Source organism: Thamnophis elegans, chromosome 1 (genome assembly GCF_009769535.1).
Source record: "Thamnophis elegans isolate rThaEle1 chromosome 1, rThaEle1.pri, whole genome shotgun sequence".
NCBI lineage: Eukaryota > Metazoa > Chordata > Lepidosauria > Squamata > Colubridae > Thamnophis > Thamnophis elegans.
The window spans coordinates 89,261,198-89,281,412 of record NC_045541.1 but is presented as its reverse complement, the minus strand read 5'-3'; the positions used below and the strand labels follow the sequence as shown (position 1 = coordinate 89,281,412).

At 38.5% G+C, this 20,215-nt stretch overlaps 1 protein-coding gene across 1 annotated transcript in view; it reads right to left on the bottom strand.

Annotated features, from left to right (window-relative positions):
• Positions 1–307, bottom strand: part of OVCH2 (ovochymase 2) — a 36,621-nt gene extending 36,314 nt beyond the window's left edge. Inside the window, exon 1 of the mRNA XM_032212922.1 lies at positions 217–307. Within this exon, the coding sequence (XP_032068813.1) occupies positions 217–307 (91 nt within the window). The remainder of the gene's footprint in view (positions 1–216) is intronic.
• Positions 308–20,215: the final 19,908 nt, after the last annotated feature.

The window sequence follows — 20,215 nt, the reverse complement described above, 5'->3', positions numbered from 1 at the left end:
TGGCTAACAGGGCTAATAAAGAAAATATCTGACTTTGTGAACAGTTGTATGAATCTATTTTTTCCCTACTTTGGGCTACAGCAGAAATAAGAAAGAATAGCTAATAAATAAAGTCATTGAGATATGTAAACATAATATTTACTTGGCCCAATATAAACATCACTATTTTTAACCTTCTGAAAATGATTAGTAATAAAGATGGAAATGGAACCATACCTTGTTGAAGAGCCATTGATGGACAGCTTGTTTTTTGAAGATAGACTGTTCCAAATATAAGTAGAAGGAGATGCCCTAAAGCCACTGGCATGTTCAAGCTGTAGCTATGTTAAAACAGTGTGGAGACCTTTATAGTAGCCAAAGAAAAACTGTAACACAGTAGGAGAGCACCAACTCGCTCATTAAAGTGCAGGTTACTCATTAATTCAGCTGTAAAGCTTTTAACCAGGCATTAGTAATTTTTTTTTCACATTTAGCCAAGCCTGATTCCTTTCCAATTTCTCAGGAGACTGAAGTTCTTTACTTCTTGATGTAAACCTGAATCTTTCTCAAAGTGTCTATACATTAAAAGGAACAATAAAAAGAGGCCTCCTAGCTAGACACTACATAATGGCTTCATGCCAATGTAACTGATGATTAACAACTCTGATTTCATTATAGTTGTTTCCAAGGTTATCCCATGTTATTTAAAAAAAAAGAGTTAATTTTCTGTATTTGAAGATCTGACAGCAAAGGAACCGTTCATGGTGATGCTTTTATCTAAATACAATGTCCCCGCTCTCACCACTGACTGGGGATTAGGAGAGGTGAGGCCTTTGATGTTTTGAAGCCACAGGTTTGGAGAAGATGAACTAAGAACTATTCAGTACGTACATTTCCAAAATTAGGTGGTTAGGATTGCCATTTAAGAGCATGCTTTCTATGGAATTCCTACTGAAATCATTGTGCAAAATATGTCAGGGTTCCAAGTAACAGCCTATATGAAATCAAAACTCCAAGGCAGGCTTCCTCAAAGTACAGATTTATTAAGCATGTCATATTGGCCTAGCTAGTGAAAACCCAAATCTGAAGTTCCCCAGGTTTTCCTCATCCAGTTCAAAGTTCTTTCCCTCATCACACACAACCATCACATGCCCCAATCAGGCCTCTTTCTCCATCCCGGATGCCTCCCATCCATGCCCCTCCATGCCCCTGCTGATGAGAGTGTCCTTGGTTCCCAGAAGAAAGAACGTTATTTTGACTACATATTCCCCTAGCTATATCTACTTCCCCTTCCCTTTCGCACAACGCCATCCAGCCTGACTGTGGCAACCCTGAAGACACTCAGTGATGGCTCTAGGGTTAACATAATAAAGATCTGGTTTACCCTTCATTTTTGTGGAGAGTATTACTATTTTTAAAAGCCATTAAATAGGCATATGTAAGAATTCAAGAGAACAATGAAAATGCTTTGGTTGTTATGAAAAGAGCTTCAGGCTCTTTTCTCTTTACCTGCTAGTGAGTTTCATGTGCCAATCAATTACATTATTTTATTTCAGTTGTCCTGTAGGTTAGGGTTAGGATTAGAGTTAGAGTTAGGATTAATTGATGGTTGAATTTTACCTCTGAAAATTTATGTAACTAGACCAAAATCAGAAGGATTTTGTTATAGCAACTGATTACATCCACAGTGAGCAAAAAAGGCAAGCAAAAAAGAAACAACAGCTGTATTTTAAGTTTAAAATGTTTGCCAATAAGGTTCAAACTAGTATAGTTCTACACATATGTTTTTTCTTGAAATTTTGGGGAAGGAGTGGAAAATTCACTGTTGCAGGATTGATCAGCAAAGTATTTTCCCCCTTACTGTGAATGAATTATACAGAAAATGGTCTTATTGAAGAAATGTGTTTTTCTTCTCACCCAGCTAACTTGAATTGCCCTGTTCTTGTCAATGTGACTTTGTGATATCAATCACTGGCTAGAATAATGAAATTAAAATTTGATCCATCCTTGCAATAAGAATTGAATGAACCATAACTATCATCTATGATTCTTTTAAATATACTAGGACTTGTTACTACTTTTCCTGTAAAACCCAATGTTGCCTGTCACGTTAAACTTCCATGTTAGTTAGAAGATGAATGTTTGTTTGACCTACTTGTATGCAATTGCTTTCGATTTTTGATATGACATAGCATATCAAAGTCTGACCTACCATAGGCTCTCACTTTGTCCATATTTATCCAAGCTAGCCAAGGGATCAAGTGACTCAAGCTCTAAAGGAGGACCAATTCTTTAAAGCTCTTCTTGGCCCCAACTAGACTCAGTCAAATATAAATCTTTTCAGAATAAGGTACTCAAGAAGATAGTGTCAGTAAAGTTCTAGATGTTTTTGGGAAACAGTTATGTTGTGAATTATAGAACAGCACCTTAAGTTCAGTCATAGGCTTCTCTGGAAAGTTCTTGGATAAACGTCTATCAAAGACATGTCTCTTCACCCATGCCTTCCCCTTGTCCTTCCATTCTATCCATCTTTTAATGTAATGTGCTATTATATTTTCATGTAGTGGTATGTTATTACATTTTCTAATAGATTTGTTTATTTATTTATGTATTTATTTATTTATTTATTTGTTTATTTATTTATTTGTTTATTTATTTATTTGTCTTGTATGCCGCCCACTCCCGGAGGACTCCGGGCGGCTCACAAAAGACAAGGGAAAGGGGAAACGAGACAAAGACAACATATTAAAAACAAAACCAACATTCACAATTTCCATGGAGGTAGATGCTTCTCAGCCCCCCCAGCCTTCTGGAACAGCCGGGACTTGGTGGCTTTGCGGAAGGCCAGGAGAGTAGTAAGGGTCCGGGTCTCAACAGGGAGCTCGTTCCAGAGGGCCGGAGCTGCAACAGAGAAGGCTCTCCCCCGGGGAGTCGCTAGCCGACATTGGCTGGCAGATGGAATCCGGAGGAGACCTAACCTGTGAGATCTAATTGGTCTGAGAGAGGTAATCGGCAGGAGGCGGTCTCTCAGGTACCCAGGTCCGATGCCATGTAGGGCTTTATAGGTAGCGACCAGCACATTGAAGTGGATTCGGAAACTAATAGGTAGCCAGTGCAGCTCGTGGAGGATAGGTGTAACGTGGGTGTACCTTGGTGCACCCACAATCGCTCACGCGGCTGCATTCTGGACTAATTGGAGTCTTCAAACACTCTTCAAGGGCAGCCCCATGTAAAGCGCATTACAATAATCCAGTCTTGAGATCACAAGGGCATGAGTGACTGTCTGAAGGGCCTCCCGATCCAGGTAGGGTCACAATTGGTGCACCAGGCGAACCTGGGCAAAGGTCCCCCTGGTCACAGCCGACAGATGGTGTTCTAAAGTCAGCTGTGGGTCCAGGAGGACTCCCAAATTGCGAACCCTCTCTGAGGGGCGTATAATTTCACCCCCCAGCCTGAGAGATGGAATAGTTAGCCAATCTTTGGGAGGGAACATCAGAAGCCAGTCGGTCTTGTCTGGATTGTCAAAGATTGTCAAAGTGGTAATTTGACAAGCTGCCCAGAGTGGATCATGAGTTGGATGGCATATAAATATAAATAAGCAATGGGTAAATAAATAATGTGTTTGAGATTATTACATCAGAAGAGCTATCCACTTATATATTAAATCAAGAAAAATGGTGTCAGCCCTGAGTTGGTTACTTTCCTGAATTCTACCCATATGAGCACAAAAAAGGTTTTCTTGCCAATGGGACCCCAAGCCTTTTGCTTCTAATGATTCTCCTTTTTTTCTCAAAGTTCTAATTTCAGATTACATAAGAGAAGAAGATTTCTGATGAATAAGATGATAGTTGTGTCCTTTCAAGAACCTTTTGTTCTCCAACATGGTGAAATAAAACATCCTGGAAAAAAATCTAGAAGCATAAGTTGAGAGCAAGGGTACTGATAGCTACTAAAAGTAGCTACTTAAGCATGTAGCCAATATGGCTAATAGGCACTGAATGTGTATGCTACTAATAGTCTCTTTTGCCTTTTACTTGATTTACAGGAAGAGAAACCTTTAAGCAAACAGACCAATATAGGTGAACCTGGGCTAAATAACTGTAGCTCTACTCTCTAAATTTGATTTGATATGTATAAAAAATCCTCACAGTGAATGTGAAATTTAGGCACATTGTTTTAATCAACACAACGAAAATATTCTTACTACAGAACTGTTGTAAGGCTCTGTTATAGACAGTTTAATAAAAGAGACTGTACTACAATGGTAAAGTAGTAAGTGAGTGGGATTAGAGTTAGTATTCATGGAACAAGAAACTCTATACTTTTATAGATTGGTAACTGATTAAAATAAAACAAAATGAAAGGGACTGCTGGTAGTCCTCATTTAGCAACTACCTTATTTAGCACCATTCATAGTTACAGCAGTAATGAAAAAAGTAGTTTTGTGACTAAACCTTGCTTTTTTTTTTACCTTCATAGGTCTGTAAAGCAATTGAAAGCTAAAGCAGTTTTCAGGAGTCAAAAATTGACTCAAAGGCATTTTAAAAAAACTAATTGACCTTTCTCTGTATGGAAATTGAACAACATCAATCTGATCAGTACCACTTAAATGACAGAACACCAGGAGGTTTATTCGTTTTAGTTGTTTAACTAGTCTTTGAGACTACCTTTATTATTATGCAAGGCAACAGGCATACCTAATACTCTTTCCTCTTCCCATTTTCCCCACAACAACAACCCCGTGAGGTGAGTTGATCTGAGAGAGAGTCAGTGACCCAAAGTCATCCAGCTAGTTTTTCCATGTCTAAGATGGGAGTAGAACTCACCGCCTCCTGTCTATAGAGATTCTCAGTCATCCAGGTGAGAGGTGGAATTGCTGCCGGTTCGGCCCAGATCAGGCGAACCAGAGTAGCGGTGGCAGGAGGCTTAGCTCACCCACTCAGATGCTTCTGCACATGCGCAGAAGCATTGTGTGTGCACACAAGCATGCGTGGGAACGCACCCGAACCAGTAGTAAAAAAATTAGCAACCCACTTCTGATACAGGTCATGGTTGTCCCAAAAGTGCTTTTTCAAAAGGCGACTGAACTTCCTTTGTTTTTGGTTGAAGACATTTTGCTTCTCATCCCAAAAAGCTTCTGAGTCAGAACTGAAATGTGAAGTGAAACATCTTCAAGCAAAAACAAAGAAAGACCAGTTGCCTTTTTTAAAAGCACCTTTGGATCACTGTTTCCTAGTTTCTAGGCCCGCATCATAGAAAGTTCCAGGACTGTGAACTAGATGGAAAGTTTTAAAAAAAATAAGGACTAAGGTGATGAAAAACCACTTCTGTACTTTTGCCAGGAATACTGCATGGATGTTTCCAAATTCAGTCCAAAGGAGTCTTTACTATTTACCGGCAGAGCTTTTATCTAAAAGATGCACTATTCATTACCTCTCCTCAAAACAGGAAAGTTTATTCCATTTTTTCCTCGGGAATGAGCAAATTATTTGCAACTTTCCCAGGGATGTCTATTTTTTTTAAAGGGGAATTGCTATAAAAGAGCAAACCCAACCACTGTAATTTTATGAGGCCAGTTTCTTTTCAAATGGAATGTACAAAAAAGGCTGACCTTTTAAAAACAGTCAGGAATTCCTGTAACATAGATCTCTATTTTGAGAACTGGATGACAAAGAAATAGGTCTCATGGGATTCCTCTAAACTTTCCAGAAAACAATCATAGTTGTCATTGACAATTTTGTAAGCATAATGCAATTGGGCTGGGGCTGGTTTTGTTTTTTTTTAAGTCCACATCACAATCATCTTTAGAGATGTCTGTTCTTCCTTACTGTTCATAACACCTTCATGCTGTGGAACGTTTCCATATCAGTTTGCCTTATTGAGAGATTTAGCTGATTCATTTGATCTGACATGTGAAAATCAGTTTGTTTATTAGATTTTTATCCCGCCTTTATTACTTTATAAGTAACTCAAGGCAGCAAACATCCCTAAATTTCATTCCTTCCCCTCTCTTCTCCACAACAACAACTTTGTGAGTTGGATGGGCTGAGAAAGAATGACTGGTTCAAAGTCACCCAGTCAACTTTCGTGCCTAAACTCAGACTAGAATTCAGTTTTCTCCTTGCTAGGCCAGCACCTTAACCACTAGATTAAACTGGCTCAGGACTTTTTCTAAAGGCCTGTGGTTCCTTGAGAGCTACTAATCTGGCAGAATTTGACTGTATGGATGAGATCATTTTTTCCCTCTGTACAACTCATAAGGACAAAAGAGAAATAATCTTTCAGTAATCAAGGCTCTATTTCCTTGGGAATCATCTTTGCAGGTAGACAGAACAAAACTCATCAACTGATCTCTAAGGGACATGGGTGATTAAAAAATACAAAGATAAATAGATGATAGATGGATGATAGATAGACAGACAGACAGACAGACAGACAGACAGACAGACATGGGAAAGTTGATAAATGGATGGATGAATAGGGCTAAAGCTAGCATGATGGGTTCTGATCTTTTTTTTCTCTAACTATAATTGCAAACTCCCTCATCTATGGTTAAGTGAACCATAGTTTACTCAGTTCTCTAGATTCAGATGACATCCTAAGCTAAAACTAACAGAAAGGTTCATGGAACAGTTGGCCAAAATGTAGTCACCTAGTTGTGATTCAGTTTCTATGCCTACAACCTCTTTTTTTCTTTCTGTCGTTGTCCCTTCTTTCTTTATCATCTAAGGTCATTCTTGTCAGAAATCTGAATTCATTATTTGTGAAGAATGCATGAAATTAGTCTGAGACCATTGATTGGCAAACCTGCCATGGAGGTAAAGTGATGGACTTAGTACAGGTTACCTATTACGATATTTCATTTGCAAACCTGCTCTTTCCTTCCAAGGCATTCAGCTGACAACTTTTCTTCTAAGATCATTTTAGAATTTTCATCCTTCTACTCATTCCCATCACTCTTGTTTTCATTGCTACTTTATTCTTGATCTATTCCATTCACTGATTACTTGTCATTCCTTATGCTGAGAGTTAAATCCAGACTGAAATGACAGGTTAAGATCATAGATACGGAGGGTTTTTTTCTTCAAAACGGTTGAAAAATAGCTAGATTAAGTGGAGTGAATTATACTCTCTTTTTAAAGGTGACCAGATATCCCGATTTCAGCGGGATGGTCACGCTTTATAACAATTTTTCCCGTGTCCCGGGCCGTTTTTAAAAAGTCCCGATTTTCTGGCTTCATGTTGAAAGCCCAGTGGATTTGCTTAAGAAATCCTAACCAGGGCAAGACAAAAGACACCCTGTCTAACCTCTCTCTCTGTCTCAGTACTTTCATTGAAGATATTAAAAGGTTAAAGCAACAAAACGGACCCCCCCGCCCCTTTTACTCACTTTTATAAGAAAAAATGACCAAGTACCATAGAGCTCCAGGAAATGGCTAGAGAGGTCGCGAGTGTTACTTCCTGGATTTTCCAGAGGGGAGGGGCACGGAGGTTGGAGGTCTGCTCCGAAAAATGGTGGCAAAGTTTCTTTGAAAAATATTTCCCTGATTAATTTCACCATCTCAATTTGCTCAGTTCTTTGTATTAACATCTACATCATTCTGGGTTTACTTGGAGTGCAAGCCTGCTGGTAAGTGAGGTGGGTTTCTTTCTTTTATTTTTTTAATGTATTTTAAAATAATATTTTATTTATTGTGCATAGGATTTTTTAAAAATTCTGTGTGGATTCTTTTTTTAAATTGTCTTAGACTATTTAAAAAAAGATTCTATCCAAAATAAATTGAAGTGAAACCATGTTTAAAAATTCTATGCACAATACTTTGAAATATATTGTGCATAGAAAGAATAGTTTGAAATGTTTTACTTCAATTTATTCTGTGTGGATTCTTTTTTTAAATTGTCTTAGGCTATTTAAAAAAAGATTCTATCCAAAATACAAAATACCAGCTGCAGTTATTCACTTAAGAACTGTGGCAAGAAAGGTGGTATAATGGGCTTAGTGATCAAAGTTACAATGGCATTGAAAAAAGTGACTGATTACAATTTTTCACACTTAGCGACCATTTTCACACTTAGCGACCGTTGGAGCATCCTCATGATCACATGATCAAAATTTTGATGTTTGGCAACAGATTCATATTTATGATGGTTTCAGTGTCCTGGGGTCATGTAATCACCTTTTGCCAAAGTCAAATGGGGAAACCAGATTCACTTATGCTACTAATTTATCAGCTGCAGTTATTCACTTAAGAACTGTGGCAAGAAAGGTGGTATAGTGACCAAAGTTACAATGGCATTGAAAAAAGTGACTGATGACCATTTCCACACTTAGCGACGATTTTCACACTTAGCGACCATTGCAGCATCCTCATGGTCGTGTGATCAAAATTTTGATGTTTGGCAACAATTACAATTTATATTTGTAAATTGTAGTTATGTTGAAATAAAAAAAATATTACAATACTATTTTTGCGTTCTATGAAAATTTTTGTTGCTCCGTAGAAAATTTTTAATCAAGCCCCCCCCCCCCCCCCGGGTCAAAGGTGTCCCTCTTTACCAATCTGAAAATCTGGTCACCTTACTCTTTTTCCAAATCCCATTTTATCCTTAGGACAATTTTTTGAGCTATGTGGCGACATCAGGCCCAAAATCACTAAATGAGCTTTACAACTGAGGGGAGGGGGAAGTCTTGAAAACCTCCTGTTACCTATTCCTAATCTGATACTCTAATCTCTATATCACATACAATAGTTTAATATATCCTACTAAGTCATACTTTATTAAATAAATTGCAGTTAGCTATGTCTGAATCTCTTACCAAGCCATACATTGTGGTTTACATAACATAATGACTTGATATATAACAAGCTAAGAAAAAAAAAGACACCGTGATATCATGTACTGTACAAATTCTGTTGTTACCTGCTTGGTTCAAGAAATAAAGGAAGTATGGCTGATGGTTTTTGTCTTCAAAGTTGGTGGAGAAGAGGAGAAGGGCTGAGGGAGGGGCTTGCTAGGCTTTTTATAACCTGTTCAGTCCCACCTCTCTCTTTCCTGTTCCTGTGTAAGAAATGTATTCTGATTGGTTGTCAGACTCCCATGGGGCCATGCAGGGGTAACTCTCTAGGCTGTGTTTTGAATCCAGGTTTGGTTGAGTTCTCAGATACCATGTGGTCAGTTGAGTAAAGGGCCAATATTATCATGTTTTTACTCCCATCCCCCTGCAGCTGCAGTGGAGAAGCCTTTATTATGTAAAGTGGACTAGCTTGGCCTTCTTAATGGCCCATTGACAAAAGTGGAGATGGGCAGGAAGCTACAGGAAGCTATTCTGTCTTTTAAAACATGTTTCTTTCTTTTCACATCCGGAGAAGTATTCTCTCTTTTCAATATTTCCTAGGATATTTCATTTTTCTGGGAGAGGGCTGGGTGATAACTTCCTACAGAACAATAACAGTTCTGTGCTCAGGAACAAGCGGGTGGTCTTTATGTAATATTTTTAGGAGGCACAAGACCTGTAAAGGATAATTATGCAAATTGGCAAGGCTATATTTTTGAACATGGATGGAGCCAGGATTTCAATAGTATTGGTTTGTTTTACTATTGAACGGCACTGACCTATTTTAAATTTTTTAAATTCATATTATAAATGCTCCTGACACAAATGAGCAAGAGTAAGATATTTAATGATATAGTCAAGGAAGACTCGAAGGTGAGATCATAGATGACATATCTATATCTTAAAACAATTCTTTCAAAATGAGTAGAGATTATTTCTGGATAATTGATATACGTTACAAAAGTAAAATATTTCTGTATATTAAAAATTGATTGAACAAACCACTATTCTTGTGTAAAGAAATATCTTTGAAGGGATGAAAATATCAAATATTTAAAATGATTCCTCTTAAGGACATTGAAACGGCAGTAGCTGAAAGAAGGTGATTGAAAGCAAATCTCAGAAAAATAGGCATTTCTTTTCCCTGCTTCCAAAACAAGTAGGCACTGTCCATTCTTTAGACATATGGTAGGTGGCTAAAATCAGGATGACCTTTACAATCATCCTACTACAAGGCAGGCAGGAATTGCCACTAGACCAGCCAGTTGAAAGTTGATGTTACTTATTTACATATTTTAAACTCATGAAGAATGTAGAGCAAGGTGTTTTTTTTACCTCATTGTGTATAAATTTCTAAGAAAAGTATTTCATTCACTGTTTCGTTTGCTTTATTTTGAATTCAGTGTAGTTTAATATACTTCTGCTATGGTTTCTTGTAATTTTGTGCCTATTTGTCAGATTAATTTCTGCAACACAGCGTGTTATTTTTCATTTCCTTCTTGTGCATCTGCTACAGGGGTGGGTTTCAACCGGTTCGCGGCGGTCCCCGCGAACCGGTTGGTCAACAAACCCAGAAGTAAGTAACTTCCGGGAACGGCGAAGGGCCCACCCGCCGGCCCGTGCTCCTTACCGGTCTTTGAAGGCTTCTGCACTTCCACGCAGGCGCATGGCACATACAGCGCCTGCGCGATTCTCCGTGAGCAGCTGGAGCATCGCGCAGGCGCTAAGACGCATGTGTGAACTGCGCGCGTGCATGAGGATGCCGCCGGCAACCCACCACTGATCTGCTAGTTGCAGTTTTTAAACTGATGAATGCATTTGCATTATATCAGACGGAAGCCTTCTTTTGGAATCAAAAGTTCTGTTTAGCGATGAGGAAGTACTGTAAACTATTGCATTTAAAAATAATCAAAGATAAATTGCTACTTTATTTCAGAAATCCTAACAGCGAGATTGAATGGAAGTTATAGGGCCATGAGGGTGAACCTATGGCACGCATGCCACAGGTGGCACGCAGAGCCATATTTGGTGGCACGCCAGCCATCAACTCTGATGCGTGCCAGCCAGCTGATTTTTTTTGCCCTTCTGGAGGGCCAGGGGAGGCTGTTTTTCCCCTCCCCAAGCTTCAGAAAAGCATTAATTTTGGCAAGCAGTAAGAAAAAGGTTTGCCATCACTGTTACAGGGGGGGGTTTTTTGGGGGGGGGGTGCATCAAAAAACAAGAGTGCTGCCATTTGAAAAGTTAATGGAAGGATTAGAAAATTCAGTTGTGCAAAGGTTGTAATACAGTTATGTAATAATTATCCATTACAGTTTACCAAGCTTGTTTTGACTGGTTATATGCTATGAAGTGGACACTGATTTTTAAAGCAGCACATTAATAGATTTTCTCCAGGAAATCTATCCCTAAACTAGTCTTAAAAGAGTCTTTAACCATGAACCCATTGCTTTTGAAACTGAATCTACCCACCTATGCTAATCATCCTCTTCTCATATCTTTCATGTTTTCTTAGAATAGTATAAAGGCCCTTTTTGCTTCAAAAAGGTAGACTTTGTTTTAAACAGTGCTTAGTGTTATTGCCTGGTGTTTAAGCAGCTCAGGAATTAAGCAGTTAGGAAGGGATGTTATCATTCCAGCTCCTCGCCTTTCTTCACCATGTCTCTTTCAACTTAGCAGAGACTTGGCAGCAGGTGTTTAACCTGTAATAATAACCCTTTTGTTATTTCAGACTGTTTACGGATCAATATTTGTGTACATTGAGGGCTGGAGAGAAGGGGGTACAATAAGATGGCATGTAGTATCTATTTGTTATCCACCATGTAACCAAGTACTGTTGGTCAATTGGATTGCCCTTCTCCACTTTGTTTTCAAAGCCAGAGATGTGTGTTTTCCTGGAACAGATGAGGAAAACATGCAAAGCTGCAATGGGAAGAAAAGGAAAGGGTATTCTTGATGCATGGATGCAAGATATGACTGGGACATCCTTATTTTAATAATTCGGGACATTTACCAAACCATGTGCATATCTCTGTATGCTCTGTACATCCCTTCTCTGAAACAAGCACTCTTAATAACGTAGTTCACACATTGGGTTAATCGAACCCTGATTTAGTTATTTCTTCGTCACATTTCTATGCTTCCCATCTCCCCCAAATGACTCAGGGCAGCTTACAATAAAATGTTTTCAAGAATATTGTCTGCCTGTTTATTCTGTGCTACGTTATAACTTAACACAATGTGTGGATGAGGCCAATGTGTGTCAGAAAAACATATTTAGAGCTTTCAGAAGATAAAATTAGGACAGTCTATGTGGGCTGAGTTCTACCCCAAAGTGAAGTGGATCTGGAAATAGACAAACATCTAATTTTGTTTCCAGATTGCTTAGCGATGAAGCCTTCCGGGGATTTTGGAACTCAGACAAAATGTGCATTGCAGCTGTGACTCACTTTTATTGACATCTCATTTCAGTAGACATAAAAAAAAATTGTGCCAATGGAAATCGCACAGATTGTTCTCTTTGCGATTTCAGCAGCTGAAACAAAGATGCAGCTTCTGATACCACTCCCTTGGAATCAGGGGTGGTATTGACTTACCTTCCCTACCGGTTCGCAAATGTGAGCACATGCGCCACCTCTGTGCATGCACACAGCCTTCTGCGCATGAGCTTTTGGCAAAAAAAAGGTCCTAAATGGGATGTCACAGAGCCAGGGTGAGAGAGGTGGGGCTACCTGTGACTTCCGCTACTGGTTCAGGCAAACCAGTCCAAACCTAACCCTCTGCTTGGAATGTGTAGAAGCATCCGTGACGTTTACCCTAATTTTTAAAAAAACTGAGCTTTTTAAGACAAATACAATTGTTTAAGACAAAAATAATCATTTTTCAACTCAGTCTAGAAGGCAGCTGTATTTTTCTTTGCAATGTCTTGAGAACAACTGTTTCAGCGTAGCATGTCACCCTAGGCTGAATCCTGACAGCTTGCCAACTGCTACAGAATCCATTAGGCAGAAGGGGCAGATGGATGATGCTGTCTATGCACATTGAGAACTTGGCTTCAAGAAAATCACATTGTTTGCTTTTATGCTCAACCTCTTTTCACTGAGTACCCTTTTAGAAGTCTTGTCAAACAAGCATGCAGCTGGGACTTTGTCCAAGTGACTCACAGTAGAGTGGCAAGCTAAGCCAGCTTGTTTCAGTGTCTCAAAAAAGAGAGAAGAATGAAAAACATCCATTAATGCATTCTCTTTTCATGCTCAATAGTGACCAGCCTTGGCTAATGAACAAAACATGAATATGTTTAAGAACTAGCATGTTGGATCCCGCCAACATATTGCTTTTATGAATCAATGTAGAGTTGGTCCACAATGTTGGCAACTGAAACAACTACCTCGACCTTCCTCTTTTCTTCTGCCCTTTACTGCCCTTTTCCTTTTCGTCCTCAATCCTCTAACTTTTATTTCCCATTTAAACAACTTTTTCCTGTTCAGCGAGTCAGTTTCCTATGGTTTTTAAAATCCTTTTAACCCAGTGTGGTAAACTTAGCTATGATTAACATTCTGAGAGCATAAAAAGGTGATATAGTCACTGAAATATTACATTATCTTCTGTTTGTTGAATAGATATTACTCTTCGTGAATTTCTTTGCTTGGTGTGAATAGTAACTGGGATAGGTATATGCTGAAAAGGAAGAAAATTTGGGGCATCTGTCATCATTGAACTACAGAGACTGCTGCACGATCTGTGAAAAGTTGTGTGGATGCTAGAAAAGAAATGGAGAACAAACACAAACCAAGAGATAGCAGGTGAGTGGGAGAGGAGGAGCTGACGTCACAATGACATGACGTGCGATCTTGGAGCTCCAAGATTGCAGTCTATACCTTTGCTGCTGGACGGTCCTTTTGGACCTAAACTGTCCCGAAGAGACATTGACAGGGAAGAGTACGTCCTGCTGATCTCAGGGACACTGCAAAGTCCCTGATTGGTCCAGGAGAATCTCTTTTTGCCAGTGACTGAAGTGCAGCCATTGAAGCTGCTGAAGTTGGGACAGCTCCGGAACGGGAGGAAAATGGAAAGAGAAAGTGTGTCCATCTGGTGAGGAAATCTTATTATTATAAAAGAGACTACCCCCCCAAAAAAATAAAGCTAAATTACATTTGAAAACAGAAGAGAACAAGTGGCAAAATTAAGCTACATTAGACAGTATGTTATCCTTTTTTATTTTCTTTTATGGATGGAACTTTTGCAAATGTTTCCTGTTCTTTAAATTGAATGGATTAGTTTTTCTTCTACTACTTTTTATATTTTTTATACTTATGGATTAAAATCTTTTTCCTTATTTTTATAATGCTGGATTGGATGGGGTTTTTAAGAATTTTGTTTTCTTTAATCCTGGAATATAAAGAAGATATAAAAGGGATACAAAGAGGGCTGTAATAACAGACGGAAAGGAAGTAACACTGCCATTTGGAGGCTGGAGGCTTGGAAGGCTTGGAAATATTTTCTATTCTTTTTTCTCTTTGATCACTTGACTTTGCATTTCAAGGTTTCTCAGCTTGTTTACAGAGAGTGATAGTGAGAAGAAGAGCATGGGTTGTTTATACAGGTGCTTTTTGGGAGCTTCATTGGCAGCTGGAGTGTAGTGAAAACAAAACCTTGTCTTGAAAGATTATAAATGAACTTGCTTTAAATTTAATAAAAAGAAACCTTAACATTGCAAAAGATTATGTTTGAAATTCAAAAATTATTAGAAGTAACAGAGAAAATTGAGAAGAGATTGGAGAACATAGACCGTAGAACAGTAAAATTTGATGGAAAAATTGAGGATGTTCATCAAATGAAGAAAGTGGAGGTCAGAGTTCTAAAAACTGAAGAAAAAAGAGATAGCAGAAGGGTGAGCTTATCTCATAAACTTAAGAGAGAAATGTGGGAAGAAGTGTTTCAAGTGATTCAGAGAATCATCCCTAATTGACTCATTAGGGTTGGGAAATTCAATTTCCAAGATTCCATATTTATCCCAAAGTAGTACTATATATTCTTTATTGAACACTGTGTTGATCTTGCTTCTTTGATTCTGTTTGTTTGTTTGTTTGTTTGTCAAACTTCTTATCTGCCCATTTCCTCATAGAGGGGTTCTTGCCCAGGTATGTAGGGTTTGACAATTATATTTACAGTATATTATATATTTTCAGAAAGGTATTGTTTTCAAAACATTTTAGGGAAATTCTCTCCTTGTTATTAGAGAAATAAAAAAGAAGAATTAATTTTTGAAGCTCTATCAGTTTTGTTTCAAAGGAGTAATTGCCTTTTGTTGATCTCAGTGTTTTTTTAATATATACAAATAGTTTGGAAACTAGCAGGAACATAAGAAAAATATATAATGGATACTTTGTCATCGCTTTTTTTAAAGAAAACTATAAGGCTGGAAGACACCTCTTGAAGATTTTGGATGTGCTTATGCTTGTTTACCTTCTAATTTCTATATGCTTTCCTATTGTTAATTAAACCAATTTAGTTGAGAAATGTAAACTATTTCCATCCCTCTATGTCTATTTCTGTCTGTCTGTCTATCTAATACAGAAGAGAGAGCTATTGTGCTTTTTTCCCCTTTTATTCATTTTTCCCTTTTATTCCCTTTTATTCATTCATACACACACACACACACACACACACACAAAATATCTAATATGTATATCTCCTCATCATGATTTAGAACATCTTTTTCTCATCTGTACCTCATTTAAGGTGAAGATGCCTACAAATCAAGTTTGCTACTTAGTCGCAACATTTTGATGCTCAAAGTAGCTTGCTATTGCTTTCTTCCAGTTTCGACTTCCCAATCTAAACAACAATCCTAGCATTCCCAGTTAATCACCAACTCAAGTACTAACAAGACAAATCTTGCTTAGTTTCCAACGTCAGCTCAAGTATTTTCAACTCCTTCATATTTAGGATAATATATTATGTATAATTCAGATTGCTGACCTTTGTAAAGCCCCCCACCCATTGCAATATAGCTATTGCTATGGAAATTATCAGAAAATATAGCATATATGTTAAACTTGCTGAAAATTATCTATCTATCATGGAATGGGATGGAATGGAATAACAGAGTTGAAAGGGACCTTGGAGGTCTTCTAGTCCAACGACCTGCCTAAGCAGGAAACCCTACACTACTTCAGACAAATGGTAATCCGACATCTTCTTACAAACTTCCAGTGTTGGGGCATTCACAACTTCTGGAGGCGTTGTTCTGTCTCTCTCTCTCTCTCTCTCGCTCTCTCTCTCTCTCTCTCCCTCTCCCTCTCCCTCTCCCTTTCCCTCTCTCTCTGTCAGCTCTGCTTCGCTACTTGCTTTCGGCTGTCATTGAAACGGGGAGGGGGAGGCATGGTATTTGGGAGGGGAAGTTTTAAGTACAGGAGTGATTGTAAAAAGGGAGTTTTGTTCTCACCATCTACTGCGCATGCTGCAGATAGTGGATTTGCCCACCAAGACCAACTGTCCAGCATACCAACCTGATTATGCTTTTTGAAGATGGAACCCACATGACACCTGAGGGTTGTGTGGATTGGACTATGGGATGGGGTTACCAGGGGGAGGGTGTTGGGTCACATATTGATATCTATGATTATCCGTGCTTTTGCCTCAGATCTTGCTTTGCTTAGCTGCTATCTACTCATAACCAGTAAAAGTACTCTTAATTCTGCACAATGGAGTTGAGTGGTTTCTTTCTTGGTTGTTGAGGGAGGCTGGCTTGACACTCTCTCTTGTTAGCTATCTAGCTATTTAGCTACCTAGCTATCTATTATCTCCTAACTGCATATTATTCATTATGCAGAAATTTCTTCATCACTCAATAATATCATGCCCTATACAAATTATAATTTTACCAACTGTTTTACATGGAGATAATGGGAGATATTATCTTTAGGCTTTGTTATATTTTATATACAACCGTGAGGTGGCAATAGCACACTATCAATTATACTGACAGCCATGCTGGTAGGCATTTTAGAAAGTATTTTTCTGATTGTTGTTATTGTCATGCAAGAGTTCTAAAGGTTCCAACACTGAGCCTTTGGGCTACAAGTAATAACAAAGCAATTGTAAAACATATATACAGAGAAGATATTTCTCCCAGAAGCAAATAATTAACGAAGAATATTAGTAGGAAGTCAAGGAAATTACCAAGCCCCATGAAGCTATCAAAACAAGGAAGCAAAAGCAACATGGATTTCAGGAAGATTTGTTTAAATAAAAAAAAACTCAGTACTGTAAGATGAATTTCCCAGCTGGGAATATAATTAAAGTCTCTCCACCAGCTGGACATGCCTCTTTTGAGATAAATGTTCAAATGGTTCTTTGCCTTCTTTTCACACAATTTCATAAAAGTACAGTGCAAAAGATCAGTTTCCATTGATTTGATATTTATTTTCATTATTTGTCAGCATCTGAAATATAAAGTTTGTAGAGTAGTTGTGAGCAAAATGACAAAGTATCAAATATTTGTCATAATGTTGAATTCCATTGCTTAGGAATGCGAAGGCAGAAAATCATTCCATATACCATTGTTCATTTATGACATTTGCATAGTTGTCTGTAATGTAGTGGCTTCCAGTCACTTAAACAAAATGTTCATTTAGGAGCAAAATTTCTTATTAAGCTGTAAAAGCAAAAGAAAAGTATCTAGAAAGAACATTTTACATCATTCAAAGACACTTTTTTTTTTTTGAACATGGATTGTCCTCAATCATAGGAACCACTTTAAAATCAGGCTGGATATATACGGTAGGTCTATGCCTAATCTCCAAAAGACCACACAATAAAGTTATTTGCCAACATTGTTCCATAATAGAGGAAGTGCTTACCAATAAAAAGACTTATTTTGAGAACCACTCTTCTCAAAAGAGTGGCTCCTTTAATACAGCATTGGAATAGATAGAAACTCTGTGGAGCAAAACTCATATTTTAGATGCTTTCCCTTTATTTAGGAAATTCAGTATCTCTTCCTTAAGAAGAGTTATCCTCAGAGGTGGGCTGCTGGGGGTTCGCAGGGGTTTGGGAGAATTCTGTGCAGTTTGGAGAAACTCCAAATCCCACTCCTGGCTGGCCCTGCCCACCCCTCCCCTCCCAGGAGTCCCCCAGCAGCCCGTTTTGGATGCAGGTAAGTGCAGGGTGCGTGGGAGGTTCAGGGAGGGTGAAAACCTGGCTTAATGGAAGTTTGGGAGGCTGGAAACAGGCACATTTCTGGCCACCAGGGGGCCTCCAGAGGCAGGGGAGGCCATTTTCACCCTCTTAGAGGCTCGAGGAAAGCCTCCGGAGCCCAGGGAGAGCAAAAACCTGTCATTTCATTTCATTTTTCATTTCCCTTTATTTGTATGCCGCCCTTTTCCCTGGGGGGACTCAGGGCGGCTCACAGTTCAAAAAGGGGGGGGGAAGGACAAACAATTTTCCAACATGAAGACAATACAACATATTAAAAAGAAAACACAACAGTCACACAATTCGGGTGGGGTTAGAATCATAACCCCAGGCCAGCCAGGACAGCCAGATCTTTAAAGCGGCGCGGAAGGACTGGAGGGTGGTGAGGGTCCGAATCTCCACGGGGAGTTCGTTCCAGAGGGTCGGAGCAGCCCCCCCCCACTGTGGTGCAGGAGGGCGACTAGGCTACACCCACCATGGCCACGCCCACCCAGCAACCGGGCAGAGAATCCTTGCTAAAAATTTTGAAGCCCACCCGTGGTTATCCTATAAGGTTTAATCAAGTCTCAGCACATCTTTGAATATCAGTTGCGCTTGAGAATTGTGGTCTAATCCTGAGATTGAAATATGTTAGGTTAGTAATATGCCAGGCTACTTAACTTTAGGCTATTTTCTAACTTTCTCATTTTGTGCCCTGGAAGTATGTAGGTATGAATCCTTTGGGCGGCTGCTCACTATGAGTCCCTTACAATAGGAAAATAAATTAAACATTGCACAACTGAATAACTTTATGGACTAGAAATAAGATTTGGTAGTCTGAGCAATGTCATCCCAAAATCCCTGCACTGCAAACTTGATGAATGCTCCTACTGAGATACCAGACTCAAGCTTAAATGACATAGAGAGCATACTTAGTCTCTCCTCCCACATGGATGCAATAGTGACCTTTGTAGATATTTTATTTCAGTCAATAGACACGCAAACTAGGAAAAGAAGCCAATCAGCATTCCAAAGCAGCTCTGAAAGTCCATTAAAATTCTAACAGCCCAGTTGTAAAACATAGTTCATTGGTCTACATTCACAGCTCATTTGTACTTTTGTGGGAGGAGAGGTTGTGAGGGAGTGCTATACATCACACTGTGACTGATATGTGAAGCACCTATTGGCATTTTAATGTAGGCATGTGTCACTCGCTAATTGCAACAACATCATGAACTTTTCCTTCCAACAGCCTTTTCACAATTTGCTCCTTTGTTTCAGTTTTCATCATTGGAAAGCAACGCCTCATTAGCCGTAGGCAAATAGGAAGATGGGAAGATAAAAATGCACAGAGGTTGAAGGATTCAATGTGAAGAAATCACTATAAAATTTTCTGCAAAATTATCAAGCAATCCTACATTATACTACGAGAGTACCCTCTGCAATCAATATTTTTAGTATCCTTGTGGGACAAATTGATACAATTGCCAATAAAGCAGAAGGATGATGTTATCCTTAGGTATGAGCTGAGGTAAAGAAGAATACAAGAATGTGCAGATATGTTAAGCAACTCTTTATTACAAGAGAGGATTACATTTTTGGAAAATAGAAATTGTGGCCGTGGAACAAATTATATGTACAGTACATCACATTTTAACCCATATGAAAGAAACTATATAAAGTGCTTGGAGAAGCAATTTGTTATAGGGCTTAAGCCACCAGACTAGAAACTGTGAGTTTTCCTTCCTATTTTAAAGTATCCAGGACATTATATTATATATTTTAAAAATGCTTAAAAAGAGGAGTAAGAAGTTGTTGTTGTTTAAAAAAAAGGTAATATACGAATTGGAAAATAGATGTGGTACAAATTAGAATCAATCAATCCATCCCTCTATATTCAGTCATAGACTGACAAATAAAATACAGAATTCACAATTAATTAGATAAAAAAAGAAGAAAACATAATTGTTCTAAAATATCTTAAAAGGATTACAGTATATACTATAGCGAACTCTATCGACAATAGAACAATACTTTGCTCTGGTCAAGGAAATAAAATCATATTGATTCAATTAGCAACTCAAAATAAACAAATCATAACAGCCCGGATACTGAGTAAACCATGGAAATCATAATTCTTGGGGAACACCTGTGTAAAAAGGTCAATACTGAATAATGTGCTCCATTGCTTCAGTTATTCTTCCACCTTATGAACATAGTCCTAAT